Source organism: Chiloscyllium plagiosum, chromosome 16 (assembly GCF_004010195.1).
Source record: "Chiloscyllium plagiosum isolate BGI_BamShark_2017 chromosome 16, ASM401019v2, whole genome shotgun sequence".
Taxonomy (NCBI): domain Eukaryota; kingdom Metazoa; phylum Chordata; class Chondrichthyes; order Orectolobiformes; family Hemiscylliidae; genus Chiloscyllium; species Chiloscyllium plagiosum.
In genome coordinates, this window is record NC_057725.1 from 39515632 (window position 1) to 39531772 (window position 16141).

Below are 16141 nucleotides of genomic sequence, written 5' to 3' on the forward strand. Positions count from 1 at the left end.
GCTTCAACTCACTGCCTTTATTCCTGATGAAGGGCTTTTGCCCGAAACGTCGATTTCGAAGCTCCTTGGATGCTGCCTGAACTACTGTGCTCTTCCAGCACCACTAATCCAGAATCTGGTTTCCAGCATATGCAGTCATTGTTTTTACCACCTTGACAATTTCTTTGCCCTGTTACACCCCAGGCATAATATGAAATAAGCTTTAGACATTTTACACAGTCCCAAAGAGTTTAGTAATTACCAAAATACTCAACAAGAGACAATGCTGGGAGCACAACACAAACAGCAAACTTACAAAAGTAAATCAAGGAGAATCTGTTCAGGAAACGAAGGGTTTTATACGAATGCAGTATGCAAGGTGAGGTGCATTTTTTAATTTTGCACTTCAAATGTATAATTAAGTTAAAAATCTTGAACTTCTGATGGCTTGATACTATTATGACAAGGGCATATAATATATTTTTTGGGAATTTAGGAATTTAGTTTGAATTCTATGAAGCTAACTTTTAGTTTTGAAAGAGGTCAAAGTCAGTTAGAACACTGTACTTAATATATCATTTCGAAGAAAGCATGTAACTTAGGTTAAACACCTAGCAAGCTCCCTCTGGAGTTAATTTATCGACTACTTACATCGTCCAGGTTTACAACATACAGAAATATGGTCACTTGTAGTTTGAAAAGTATCAACTCAGAAGAAAAAGAAACTTTGTTGGTTGCATTAAGGAAAATAATCCATGTTTTTGGAGTCTTTGTAGAATCTCCAGAGTCTGCAGAAATCTTCTGGCTGCCAGAACTGAAAAGGAAGCCAGGTTTTCAGAACTGGAAATAGGTCTCTCGGCCATCAAAACTCAAAGCATAAGTTCAAAAAGAAAATAGTTGTTAGTAGTTAAACTAATTGTGATACTTCACTGGGATTAAATATCTGTAAAGGATATTGTTGAGAAAAGAATTGAATTTTTTGCTGATTATGTTAAGATCCTTCTAAAGTTTATTATATGTGGCTTTATTTGACTTTTTTTCTTTTGTGCAGTAAGCTTATGTCCTTTTGTAAAAGAACATTGGCAGCCTCATTTGAATATCTTCAGTGACTAGCTTAGTAACTAACAACAAAAATAAAAGTAATGATCTATCAAACTAGGTTTCACTTTGGGATCTCATTTCTCCGAGATTACCATCAACTGGGATGATTTTCTTGAAAATAGCTACAGTATAACTGATAGGAAAACTGTGGTGGTAACATATGTGGATTCACTGTTCAATTTCATTCATTGAAAAACTAATTTCTTTTAAAATGCAGAAAATCAGCTCATCCTCATTCTTCCTGCTGTTTAAGCAAGTTAAAGGGAGGATTTTACATAGCTTGATTACACAGTGTTTCTGGCACTGAAACAAGCGATTCAACTTATGACGATATTGGGCTGCACAAAAGCCTCTTCCAAAAGTGAGACAACGATTAAGAATGATATTTAAATGCACACTTTTTTCCATAGAATGGATATGTAGCAATGAGCATGTTCACTAAGCATAAAGGGAAATGTAGCCAATTCAGTAAGCATATGCATATTTCTTCATCTTACGCTTGTAAATAAACTCGAGAGGAGCTGTACCAAGACTCAAAATGGTTTTTAAATCACAACAATTTGGTACTCCAAGTAGGTTATTCATAATATCTATTGGAACATTGTATCAAATATTGATGCAAAAGAAAGGGAGTATGCTTCTTTTATCACCCATTACATAGAGAAATCTGCATTTAGAACAGCAGGTAAAAAGCCAATTCATAGATCTGAACTAGGGGATGGATTTATGGTGCAGTCATTAGAATGGCATGACTACAAATGCAATTCAGTCCTTTGGGTATTCAAGGAGGTGTAGTTGTTCTCAGGGTAAACTAAAGCAAATTGAGATTGGCTGCAATGCAAAACATGGGAGAATGTTTCCTAGAAAAAGAACCAATAGGGTAAAACGGGAATGTCAATTTTTTAGCCCAGTGGTATAAAATTGAGAAGGCCATTTCCAAGAAAGATAACCATCAAACTGTAAAAGTAGCATCAGACATTGCACTCAGAAACTTAGATGGGGGCTCACTAAAATATTGGCAGAGTCAATGTCTAAAGGAGGGCTAGAATCTGTACTAGGCTCTAGAAAAGCATGAGTAGTTGCAGGACAAGCAGTCCCAGTGAAAGGGAAAAAAAACGCAATTTTCATTATTATGTCCACGTCATCTTTAATCGAGTCAGTTACGGACACATTACCAGTACAGGCAGAGGTTAAAAAATAACAGAAGGAGAAAAGAAAACACTGCAATAACAAATCAAGTATCTGAGGAGGAATGTCAGGAGTACAATTGGCCAATTCTTTCTAGGGAACTGGGGAGATGCAGTTTTGGCACACTTCACTCTGCTGATAAATGTGATAAAGTTTACTGTAATCAGATAATTCACAATACAGTATATGTTAAGAGAATTCTGAAATTAAAGGGAAATCAAGCATGCAATAGATGCTGGTGATTGTTGAAATAAGAGAAGATAACTTGTGTGTTAGCAAAAATTTGCTCTTTTCACTCCCAAGCCATGAGTAAATTGGGATATTGTGGATGTAAGTTTGCTTGCAGAGCTGGAAGGATGTTTTCTGAAGCTTCAGCGCATACTACATAACATCAGTGAGAGTCTCTGGTGAAGTGCTGGTGGTATTTCCCATCTCTCGATTTATAGGTCTTGATTTCTTAAGTGGGTGATGTCATTTCCAGTTCTTTTTTTCCCCAAGGGAAGGTTGATAGAATCTCAGTTGATGTGTTTATTGATGGAGTTCTTGTTAGAATTCCATGCCTCTAAGAATTTTCGTGCGTGTCTTTGTTTTGCCTGTCCTAGGATGTGTGTGTTGTCCCAGTCAAAATGGTGTCCTTCTTTGTCCATATGGAAACTAGTGAGAGTGGCACATGTCTTTTGGTGGCCAATTGGTGTTCATCTATCAGTTCTTGCATAGTTTCTTGTAAATGACATTAGTTTTGCTGGTGGTATCTAATGGATCGTTTAGGTTCATTAGTCACTGTTTAAGTGCGTCGATAGGTTTGTGGGCTATCATGATGCCAACAGGTCTGAATAGTCTGGAAGTCATTTCTGATACGTCTTTGATGTAAGGTAATGTGGCTATAATTTTTGGTTACGATGTGTCTGTTTGTTTGGGTTTGTTTTTGAGGAATCGATGGATTGTGTTTTTTGGGTACTTTTGGGTTCCTGAAAATGTTGTATAGATCTACCACCAGCACTTCACCAGGGACTCTCACTGATGACGTTACCTAGTATTGTGATGAAACATCTGAAAACAAACCTTCAGGCTCAGCGAGCTAACTTACAGACTTATCATCAACCTGAACTACAAGTCTTCTTAAAAATTGCTATCACAAACATTATCACTAATGGACTTAAAGTTTTGAAGGTATGCAATGACCAGAAACATAGACAAAGGTACTATTTGACTGAAGTGAGCCCCTGGAAGGTAACTCAGACCCAGATTTTATAGCGGTCCCAGTGGTCTGCTTATGCCTGTACATGTTGAAATACAATACGATCTCCAGTCCTGGGGACAAACAATCCACGTACTGATGAGACAAGAACATGCAAGCAAGACACAGAAAGCCAACCAGAGTAACAAAAGAAAAAGAAATAAAGCAGTACAAGCAAATTTTCAACATTATAAAGATAAGCAGATAGAAAAAGACCACGTACGTGAAGATTTACAGAAAGCATAAACAGAACAAGTTGCCTAATAAGTAAAAATAGAACTGAGATCAGATAAAGAATTTCCAAATCAAAGTAACAGGCTGCTTTTGAGAATAATTAGATTTTAAAACAAAGCACATTCAATTACTGCAATCTAAGAGGCTTAAGCCTAAAAATGGACATCCGATGCACAGTTCCAGACTTGTCATCTCACCAACAACCCACTTGCTTCCTGGCTAGGCTCATGGGGCACAGTCCTGTTACAGGGACTGATAGCCTTCTTTGCTATCAATGCTGGGCTTGTGGCTAGATCTCACAGAATACAGGGAGAACTAGCCAGAATTGATTCAAAGGTAGGAGACAGAGGGTGATGGTGGAGGATTGTTTTTCAGACTGGAGGCCTGTGACCAGTGGAGTGCCACAAGGATCAGTGCTGGATCCACTACTTTTTGTCATTTTATTAATGACTTGGATGGAAGCATAAGAGGTATAGTTAGTAAGTTTGTAGATGACGCCAAAATTGGAGGTGTAGTGGACAGAGAAGAAGGCTATCTCAGATTACACTTCATGGCAAGGTCCTAGGGAGTGTTGCTGAACAAAGAGACCTTGGAGTGCAGGTTCATTGCTCCTTGAAAATGGAGTCACAGGTAGATTAGATTCCCTCCAGATTAGATTCCCTCCAGTATGGAAACAGGCTCTTCGGCCCAACAAGTCCACACCGACCCTTAAAAGCGCAACCCACCCAGACTCATTCCCCTACATTAACCTCTGCACCTAACACTATGGGCAATTTAGCATGGCCAATTCACCTAACCTGCACATCTTTGGGCTGTGAGAGGAAACCGGAGCACCCGGAGGAAACCCACGCAGACACAGGGAGAACATGCAAACTCCACACAGACAGTTGCCCGAGGCGGGAATTGAATTGGGGTCCCTGGTGCTGTGAGGCAGCAGTGCTAACCACTGAGCCACTGTGCCACCCCAGGTAGATAGGATAGTGAAGTAGGCGTTTGGTATGTTTTCCTTTATTCAGTACAGGAGTTGGGAGGTCATGTCGCAGCTGTACAGGACATTGGTTAGGCCACCGTTGGAATATTGTGTGCAATTCTGGTCATCTTCCTATCAGAAAGATGTTGTGAAACTTGAAAGGGTTCAGAAAAGATTTATAAGGATGTTGCCAGGGTTGGAGGATTTGAGCTATAGGGAAAGGCTGAACAGGCTGGGGCTGTTTTCCCTGGGGCGTCGGAGGATGAGGGGTGACCTTATAGAAGTTTACAAAATCATGAGGAGCATGGATAGGATAATAGACAAAGTCTTTTCCCTGGGGTGGGGGAGACCAGAACTAGAAGGCATAGGTTTAGGGTGAGAGGGAAAAGATATAAAAGAGGCCTACGGTGCAACCTTTTCATGCAGAGGGTGGTACACGTATGGAATGAGCTATCAGAGGAAGTTGTGGAAGCTAGTACAATTGCAACATTTAAAAGGCATTTGGATGGGTGCATGAATAGGAAGAGTTTGGAGGGATATGGGCCAGGTGCTGGCAGGTGGGACTAGATTGGGTTGGGATATCTGGTTGGCATGGACGAGTAGGACCGAAGGGTCTGTTTCCATGCTGTATATCTCTATGACTCTATAACTTTCGTCCCAAATGATAGAAAAGTTTAGTCTCCATATCTATACTTAAACCTGTTGTGAAGAGGATACCTGAATTAGGAGATCTGAATGCACTGGCTGAAAAATGAACATGAGGCAGATTCAGTTGTATCTTTCAAAAGTAACCTGGATGAGCGCTTGAAGGGAGGAGAAAAGTAGGACTTTGGGAAGAGGACTGGATTGTGGGTCTAACTAAATTACCTTTACACAAAATTGGCACAGATTTAGTGGGCCAAATTGCTTCATTCTGCACTGAAACTACTCTACAATGTTATGACTAATGACCCAAATGTATTCTCTGTACAAGTGAATCGACATTTTTTTCCTCTCCAAAGTCCTTTTCAAGTTGGTTGTGGAGATAAAAGTAAAATGGTATTCCACTTATACCAACTGATTATATCTCCATTCTTAACATGTAGATTCTTAACATTATTGTTTTGTCACATGGTAAGTTTTTGTGAATTAATATGCTTAAACATTGAATTCATTATATATTGTCTGAATTATTCACTAATCTAATGATTTACCATGCACTCTAAAGTCAGCTTGCATTTGATTGAATATACAATTGTACACAGTAATACTACATTGTTTTTGAAGATCCTTCAATGTGATGTTCCTAAAGAAATGCACAAACTTACTTTAAACATAGCTAACATGAGGGGAACAATGGAGAAAATGTCTACAAGCACATTAACTAGTGTATTAAAAAATAGTGTGTGAAGCAAATTGAATCCCTTTAGAGTCCAAGCCTATTTCTGATCATGTTACAAGCTTTAATTTAAAACGGCTAAAAATGCCACAAGCAATTAGAAGCTCATCAAGAAATTTGTTAAGTAATTTATTAGCTAAAAACTATGCAGCACTGAAGTCTGAAGTATTAAACTTTTCCTTTAAAAATAGCTCGTTGTCAAAAATCCCAAATAGAAAACTGCAAAAGAAATTACTGACCTCTCTTTGATCATTGTCCAAATGCAGATGTTCTGTATGTTGCTTTTGTCTGTCCTTTCGTCTCCACTGCGCAGGCGCACTCCGCTTTACCCACCTTAAAAAAGACTTAAAGTATTAGAGCAATACTAGCAAACAAATAATTGCATATCTACTTTCCAATTTACTGCCATATCCTCAAAAGGTATACTATTCTAATAACAGTCACTTCAACAGTATGACTGTTCATTGACTCTTATATTTTTTCAAGATTGAAAAAAAATCATATGGTAGCCAAAAATTAATTATGTAAAAAAGATGCAAGTAAATTCATTGATCTTGTCCTTTGATTATAAAAATCAAAACAAATAAGGAAAGCCACTGATAGATTAATCAAGACTGGTTATTTTCAGATATCCTGAATATTATTCCATTGTGTGTTTACATCTATCCTTCTTACGTTCATGTGATATGGTATCTGTCTGATCTGTTATGAATGCTATTTTATGGAGATGAAATATGAGTCAATCAGGAACAGTGAAACACAAAACTTGGTTAATCAATCAACCAGGAACACAATTTAAAGTCTTTAATGAAAACTCAGATCACTTTAGGGTCTTGTAGGTTGTAAGAAATAGGAGGATGAGGATGCTCTTTAGACCTTTAAGCCAGTTCTACTAATTAACTTAATTCAGTGGTGATTTTGTCATAAGTGTGATGTGCAGACATCAAAACATTGTTTTTATAAATTTTATATATTTGTATTATTGCAGGACAAGATTCTATTACATTGAACGGAAACAGAGGAACATGCACTGTATGCAGAAAAATAGGAAAATCTAATTTAGCAATCCACATAATCTGGGATACATCAGACATACTCACTTATTGCTGGCCGGTGAAGAGGAAAGCACATCTGACTGCAGTTTGGGAAAGAATCCAAATTCATATTTCCCCTGCCCAATCTTCATATCCAGCAGGTGAGGATGCACAGCAGCATGGTCAATTTTTGCAAGTCTCATTTCAATTGCCTTCTCTGCAGAGAACAAGTAATATCCACGATAGAGAACACAAATCAATTATGTTGGCACAAAAATAATGACAAATACTTGTTTGTGCCCATTAAACAAAAGTAGAAAATTAATCATTTCAAAGATTTGCAGTATTTTACTGAATCCTAGCACAAGCAGTGCAATTAATTGTTCATAATTAATTAACACAGATATCATGCAATTATATTCTCACCAGATTCTATTAGCTCATAATTTCAATTGTGACACAGCAAAGCATATTATTGAGTGGATTATTCATGCAAAGATTAAATTAAATATCTTTAATGATTTAGTTTGATTGCTATTTTCGGATGACACTGTTAACAACTGTTACAACAGGCACTGGTGGAACACTAATGCTCTAAAGTTTTGTCCTAAGGAAAATGGTTTTGAAATGAGGCTGCTAATTAGGTAGATGTCCTCATGAGTAGTACCAGGTCACAGGCCAAATGATTGCAGTTTTAATCCCAACAAATAATAATTAGCTGATCTCAGACAGTGCAGCAGTCGAGATACTAGATGTGATCCTACTACCTCAGAAAGAAATGATGAGAGTTGAAAAATGGAACAAATTGTGGGAAAAGGAAGGAGGAAAGAAGATGAATGGAACAGGAAAAGTAACGAGACAGAGAAATATAATAAAAAGGAAAATAGTTGAAATCCTTCAATCACAACAGTTCGTCTGTTGCAAAACAGATGAAGGTCAGGCAGGCCAATGTGTTTGTGTGATGGTTCTGTGCAAGAGCAACTCAGTTTATGCAAGCTTTCTGCCCCTTCCTCATAGTCCATAAAATTTCTTCTCTTCAGGTATGTATCCAATTCTTCTTTTAAAGCCACAGTTGAATTTTCGTCCAGCACACTCTCAGGCAATGAATTCCACACACTAAATGCTCATTGCACAAAAAATTTTTTTTTTTACATCTTGCCATTCACATGGCTGTCCTTTGGGTCTCAACTTGAATAACAATAGTTCTCTCAACTTACTCTATCGAAAGCCACCACGACTTTAAACACATCTATCAAGTCACATCCCAACCTTCTCCAAATTGCACCCTGGATCAGTGCTCTGTCCCATGTTAAGCACGATGCTTATCAGTGCAGGACGGAGTTCAGTCTTCTTCTGCACTTTGCAAGGGTACATGCCACCACTGTCTCTTTGCTACCTCACACTTAAAATTGGAATTCAAACTGATAAAATAACTGGAGTCAGAGAAACCAGAAGCACTCTGTCAACAAATTCCTGATTGTACAAGCAAAGTAAAATGCTTTAAAATGGAGTTTAACACCACAGCACCCTAATGCAGAAGAATTACTGTAATTAGCAAATGAACATTGCAGTTTTCCATTCCAACAACCTGAGGCATTGAGGCTATTACGTCATTATTTTCAAACTTTTAAAAACTTAGTTCATCTGAAAACATCAAGATAAAGGATTAAAGCACCATGGTCTTAAACTTCTAAAGAGCAAGACCTTTAACTTCGACACAGTTTGTTCAAATAGAACAGTTAGCCTAATTGTGAGGTGTGAAAAGAGGCAGAAACATGCGAAAGTTTGGTGAAAACACATTTCAATTCTCAGTACAATTGATATGAGAAGTATATAACAAATTGTGCAAAATAAATACAATACTTCAGTTCACTGTCTCTGCACACATCAATTTTTCTTATTTTTCATGTCTCTGTAACAGGTTGGAAACAATAGTACTTGGTGTGGGATATAGGTAAATTAATGTTACTTCTGCAATTATAATTGATTATGTAAAAGTAAACGAACTCACACCAGTGTGTAATTGTTTTAGCCAAGAGCTGAGTCAACAAAAATGGAAACGATGTGGAGGAAATATATAATTTCCTGTAAGTAATCTAATCTAAATGTAGGGGCATGGGTGGGTTGCGCTTCGGCGGGGCGGTGCGGACTTGTTGGGCCGAAGGGCCTGTTTCCACACTGGAAGTAATCTAATAATTGTTTTTATATTAGCTAAAATTGTATGCCAGAATGAAATGTGACAGCAAATAGATAAGATGTTGTGAGGGGATGAAGTTAAGCTAGATACGCCTGTACAAACAGTAGGTATAAACATCTGTTTCCCACTTTTACAGAAACACAGGAACAGACCCCAATTAAAAGGGCTTAGTGATAAGATGCTGTGAGGGGCAGCACAGATGGAGAGAGTAGATAATGGTAAGCAAAGGATGGGATGAGGTCAAATGGCCTTGTGAGGTCAGAAATAAGCATTTTGTCACAGACAAGGCCGGATAAGGCAAGAGATAAACAGGAGTAATGGGGCCAGTCTTAGGGAAGTGGAGGATGTAAACAGGGGAGGAGCAATGTAAAACAAAAGAAACCAAATTATATAAATATTGTGTATGAATTGAATTTGGGTTGTGAATGTCCTCTGCCTTATAGGCACTGGACATCACACCCACTTGCAAGTGTGAAATAAATGACACTACTGATTCAGATTTTGTCTCGGACTGCAATTATTGAAGTGTGTGAGCTTTGTTTCTCACACTTGGCCAAAACTTAAGGCAATTTCAATATCTTATTAGTGAAAACCAGAAGATTACTCAGATAATTCATTTCAGAATTGCTTGTTTGTTGTAATTTTCTGTAATATCTAGTGTGGTAATTAACTTGCCTCCACGTTCATACACTCAGCCTTGAATCAAAGTTCACAAAAAAGTGTTTGGCATTCCCCCCCCACCCGCCGTGAACCCAACATAAAAAATATTTACAAGAAGTGCCAAATCTTTGATTCCCCGTGCCATCGGAATGGTATGTCCTTAGGAATACTTAAGTTTAGATAACTAAACTTATAGAAATTTGGTGAAAGGACCAACACAAGCAATACCTTCAGCCTATTAATGTGAGAAACCTGAAGACTAAGTTAAATATTGCTGATGGAGATTCAAGATGGAGGCGACCAGTAAGTTTGCCCTGCTGAGCTCTGCACCAGAACCCAGACAAAGTGTTGCGCTCACTCTCCCTTTATTACGGTGCGGTTGGGGGAGGCGGGAAGAGGTTCTATATTTCTGTTCTACCAGGAGTGCCTAGGGTTACAGTATGGATGGGATGATTTGAGTGCCCACTTTTAACTTTCTTGTTGGAGGACGTGTGTATTTTTTTCATACTTTGTGTTGGGGCAGGGGCAAGGTTTCAGCTAGAAGGAACCATGGAGGGGTTAGTGGGTACTATCTGTGCCCCGTGGGCAAGAGGGAAAGTCTCCTATCATTTGTGTTATATGTTGGTATGTTGTAGAAGTAGCTGTTCGAAGTTTTGATTTAGTAGTTTTGGAAGTTGTATTTTTAAATTTATACAAACGGTTTATTATTTTCACTCTGCGTGCTAGAGGTGAGGTTCTTCCTTCATGGTGGTGGTGGGGGGTGAGGGTCACAGACTGTTTCGGCTAGCCATTCGTTTATATGGTGCACCTGGAATGTTAAGGGGAGTCATTCACCAATTAAGAGAGAAAAGATACTTTCAAGCCTTAGGAAAGAGAGGGTCGATGTAGCCTTGCTACAAGAAACACATTTAACTGATAAGGAGCACATGAAGTTGCAACAGGGAGAATTCAGACAGGTATTTTTCTCATCCTTTTATTCGAAAAAGTAGAGGAGGTTGTCACACTCACCCAAAAGAATCTCCCATTTCAAATGTTAGACCAAATTAAGGATGAATATGGGTGGTTTCTAATTCTTAAAGCTTTAATACATTCAAAATCCCATATTCCTCTCCATGTATATTGCCCCCTGGCACATCCCCTCAAATTTTTAACGGATGCGCTTTCCAGATTGATGGCCCTTGGGGCGCATCATACAATTATAGGGACAGACTTTAAATGTCTTATTGACCCCGAAGTGGACAGGATGTCTAGAGGTCTTGTGGGTATATCCCTGCAATCCAGGCAGTTGGTGGACCCGAACAGGGAGCTGGGGTTGGTGATTGTGTGGAGAGGACTTCACCCGAAGGTAGGGATTTCACTTTTTTCACTAATCCACATAAGTACCACACCAGAATTGACATGTTTTTTATCCCGTTGATCTTTTTGAATTCAGTGCTGTCTTGCAGAATAGGGAACATAGCCATTTCTGATCAAGCAGCAGTGTACATGGAGGTCAAGGCCGGTGGTACCGGGATAGGCTCCCGGAACTGGAGCATGGACCCTTTCCTCTTGAAAAATGGCAAGTTTGTACAGTATTTTTCGGTGGAAGTTGAAATCGTTTGGGACATTATTTTGGGTACGGCCAGCAATCCATCAGTCGTCTGGGAGACTGCCAAGACCTCTGCATGGGGTTGGATTATTTCTTACTTGGTGACCCGGAAGCAGCAGAGGGGAGAGCAGCAGTGTTTGTTCGAGGCTCACCTCAAAGCAGCTGAGACAGCATACTTTGACAGACTGTCTGTAACCAAACTGCAGCGGATTATAGCCCTTAGGGCTGCTTTGAATGCTGCACTCACCCAAACAGCAAAAAACGCTTTGCGAAACAGGGGTTATTTGAATATGGTGATAAACTGGGTAGATATCTAGTGTACCTGGCCAGAAAGAAGAATGTCCCCAATTGATCATATCCATCAGAGAGAGTGCTTGTACTCTTACTTGCAAAGCCAAAAAAGATTAATGCAGCATTTAGTAAGTTCTACTCTGAGCTGTACCGTTCAGAGGGCTGTGAGGACAGATTGTTGAAGAAGGAGTCCTTTAAGACCCTGGACCTTCCCGGTGTAACTTCAGATCAGGATCCTTTCTGAATGCCCCTTGACAATCCAGGAAATACTAGAGGCGGTGAGGCAGCTCCAGAGTGGTGAAGCACCTTGCCCAGACACACTTCAAAGTGAGTTTTATAAGGAGTTTATAGATCATGCTGGTCACGCCACTCTGGGATATGTACAATGACGCATACAATCAGGACTGCCTCCCATCCTCTCTGACAAAAGCAAATATTTTTCTTATTCTTAAGAAAGGGAAAGCCCCAGAGGATTGCACTTTGTACAGGCCCATTACGGAATGTGTGTTTTAAACTTCTGTCGAAAATGCTGGCATTAAGGTTGGAGAGGGTTTTGCCTTTCATTGTAAAGGAGGACCAGACAAATTTTATCAAGGGTCGTAGGTCTATTAATAATATTTAAAAAAAGAGTATTAAACATGGTCCAGGTAAGCCAGCAAGGTTTGATTCCAGGCTTGGTAGTCTCCCTGGATGCAGAGAAAGCGTTTGACCGGGTGGAGTGGCATACCTCTTTTCTGTACTGGAGCGGTTTGGTCTTGGAGGGTTTTTTGCCAAGTGGGTGGCCACCCGAAAGCAGCAGTTCTCACTAACTGTATAAGGCCTGATAATTTTCGTATCAGCAGACGCAGCGACAAGAGTGTCCAACATAATTGCCCTGGAAGTAAGGTCAGGCAGGCATAATATTACCCTCGATGCAGATGACGTTCTTCTCTTTTTAACTGATCCGATGACATCTGTGCCCTGTTTAATACAAGTGATTAATCTGTTTGGTTTATTCCCAGGGTATAAAATTAATTTTATGAAGTTGAAGATCATGCCTGTGTGGCTTTAGTAGAATATCTGATTTTGGGGATGGAAACCATTTCCCTTTCAGGTGGGAACAGGGAGATTTCCTTTATTTCGGCATTTTTATCACCCCGGCCTTCAATGATATAAATCTAATTTTATACAGTTGCTAGAGAAGATAAGACAAGGCCTTCAGCGCTGGGAGAATCTTCCGATATCTTGGTTGGGTAGAATAGCTCTGGTCTAAATGCATGCTTATTATATCCCATGTGAATGCTCCCTTTAATGCTGCCTCGGGAAGCACTATGGAGGCTTTACAGTTGGCTTGGATCTTTCATCTGGCACCACAAGTGGCCTCTTAATAAGCTGAACAAATTGCAGCCTCCACAAGGGATGGGAGGTTTGGATTTCCCGGACTTTAAGAAATATCAGTTGAGTTCCTTATTATCCTATGTGGCCGACTGAGCCTGCCAGGACCTGCAGTCAATTTGGTTGGACATCCAGGCCTCCCAGACAAAATGTCTCCTCATCAATTTGTTGTTTAGGGACATGATGAGGACTGTTATGGACCATTGCAAAAACCGGATTGTGCCTAACATGGTTAAAGCATGGCGAATGTTGCGGCAAGTGAGGTCAACTTACAAAAAACTTCCCCTTTCACTCCCATTGTGGGAATGTTAGGAGTATGGCCAGGACTCTAGCTTTAAGGTCTGGGAGTCTAGAGGAATCTCCTGTTTGGGAGATTTATTTGACGGGGAAGTGATGATGTCTTTCAAACAGCTGAGTCAGAAATATGAGCTATCCAGGAGGGAGCTTTTTCTTTACTTTCAGGTTAGGGGCTTTATACAGAAAAAGTTAGTCCCTATAGGTCGGATTTGGAGAGGACAGTGCTCCTGTCTACGAGCCCTCTCTCAGTCAGCACCCTCTATCACTTGTTAGGAAGTAATGTTGTTTTGAAGGACATTGAGTGGCTAGGCGGAATCTGGACTCGGGAATTGGGGGTGGAAATCTCGTCAGAGGTGTGGGAGGATATCTGGGAGAACGTAAGGAAGATTGCAATTTGTAACAGGACGCAGGCTATGCAACCGAAGGTACTCCACATAGCTCATTTGGCACTGGAGCGGCTTGTGAAATTTAAGACAGGAGCGTTCCCAATGTGCCCCAAAATGTAAAACAGATGTTGGCACTCTTACACATTCCATGTGATCATGCCACAAGCTTCGTAGGTATTGGGGTGTCATAGTGACTGTTTTGGAAGAGGTCTTGGGAACTAAGGTTAAGTTGGGTCCAGTGTCCCTCCTCTTGGGTTTGCCAAATCTCCCCTCTTTGGACATACATGGGAAGAAACTGTTTAATAGTCTTTCATTCTGAGCAAGGAAGAATATTCTAATGAGCTGGGTGGCAGAGAATCCCCCAAGACTTTTGGGCAAGCGTTGATTAGTTATGGAGCACATCCCCCTTGACTTCCTTGCGAGTATGGTGCACCAGAAAATGGAATGGTTTTATAGAACATGGAGGCCCTTCCTGAATTATATAGATGCAGACTTGTCAGCTAAATTGTTCAGGGTCTTTGTGTAGTCATGAGGGCTATGTCTGGCGGTCCAGGAGCCCCTGGGTTGGGGGAGTCCTGAACAAATACGAGTTTGCTTACTAATGGGGAGCTTTGGTAGGGTTGTACTGAATGCAGTAACTTAGCTGAATAGAACTTAATTTGCCTTGGTTTAATTTTTTTTCTTAGTTATTTATTGAATTATACATTTTGTACTTTTTTTTCCTCTCTCTCCTCAGTAGTTTGTGGAGTAGAGTAGTAGTTTGTTTTCTGTTATTGTCATTATATTATAAAGGTTGTTATACTATTTTGTAGTGACTTTGTAATTTTGTAGAAAATTTAAAATCTTTTTTCCTCAATAAAAATATTTACCAAAAAAAAATTGAAAATGTGTACTACAACTTAAATTCTGGAACGCTTCTAGACTTTGACAATTATTTTTCCATTGAAAATATGGTTAAATGTCTCAATTTTGTCTCTTAATACATATCTCTGATTAAAGGGAAGTGCATTTGTCCTGTTCCTGGATATCCGCACACAACCCACTCTGTGTAAAGATGTTGTCCCTCATATGTCAACCAAACTGTCCACACTAACCCCATTTCCCTGCACTTGGCCTATATCGATTCCTGAAGAAGGGCATGTGCCCGAAACGTCGAATCTTCTGTTCCCTAGATGCTGCCTGACCTGCTGTGCTGTTCCAGCAATAAAGTTTCAGCTTTGATCTCCAGCGTCTGCAGACCTCACTTTCTCCTCCTATATCGATCTAATCCTTGCCTATCCGTATATTTATCCAAATGCCTTTTAAATATTGGTAATGTACCCGCCTCAACCATTTCTGCTAGCAGCTCATTCCATGTGTATCACCCTCTGTGTAAAAACATTGCCCCATAGGTCCCCTTTTATTCTTTCCCTTCTAACCTTAACTGATGCCCTCTTGTCCTTGATTCTCCAACCCTGGGAAGAAGACTCCTCTGCTCTGAAGAAAAACGTTCTAGCCTGTCCAGCCTCTCCCTATACTTCAGACAAGAGAGTCCAGACAACAAATTTCTTTTGCACTCTTTCCAGTTTAATAACATCCTTCCTACAACAAGATGACCAAAACTGAAAACAATACTTCACGTGCAGCCTCACTAACATCTTGTGTAAATGCAATACAACTTCCCAACGTTTATACGCAATGCCCTATCTTCTTAAAATCTTTCTCCTCTCACCTTAAAAATATGGTCCTGCCCCATCCTAGGGAAAAGACACCTGCCATTTACCTTACCTATACTCCTTACAACTTTAAAAACCTCTATCTGGTCACCATTCAACCCTAGTCATGTTGCAGCTTTATAGGTCACTGCATTTAGTTCTGGTGTAGGAAAGATGTTGTTAAACTTGAAAGCATTCAGAAAAGATTTACAAGAATATTGCCAGGGTTAGAGGGTTTGAGCTATTGCAAGATGCTGAATAGGCTGGGGCTATTTTCCCTGGAGCAGCAGAGGCTGAGAGGCGACCTTGTCGAAGTTTATAAAATCATGAATAGCATGGATAGGATAAATAGCTGAAAATGTGTTGCTGGAAAAGCGCAGCAGGTCAGGCAGCATCCAAGGAACAGGAGAATCTACGTTTCGGGCATAAGGCCTTCTTCAGGAATGAGGAAAGTGTGTCCAGCAGGCTAAGATAAAAGGTAGGGAGGAGGGACTTGGGGGAGGGGTGTTGGAAATGCGATAGGTGGAGGGAGG

At 39.9% G+C, this 16141-nt stretch overlaps 1 protein-coding gene across 5 annotated transcripts in view; it reads right to left on the reverse strand.

Annotated features, from left to right (window-relative positions):
• The window catches only part of LOC122557812 (DENN domain-containing protein 5A-like), a 264214-nt gene that overhangs the window by 79204 nt on the left and 168869 nt on the right, over nucleotides 1-16141 (reverse strand). For 3 of the 5 annotated variants that reach the window (XM_043705881.1, XM_043705880.1, XM_043705882.1), the window contains 2 exons: nucleotides 7188-7338; nucleotides 6327-6420 (listed from right to left, as the gene is read on the reverse strand). In XM_043705881.1, the coding sequence (XP_043561816.1) occupies nucleotides 6327-6420; nucleotides 7188-7338 (245 nt within the window). Of the gene's footprint in view, nucleotides 1-638; nucleotides 794-2311; nucleotides 2404-6326; nucleotides 6421-7187; nucleotides 7339-16141 lie in introns of those variants that run through there. The other 2 variants (XM_043705883.1, XM_043705884.1) reach the window with 2 other exon arrangements.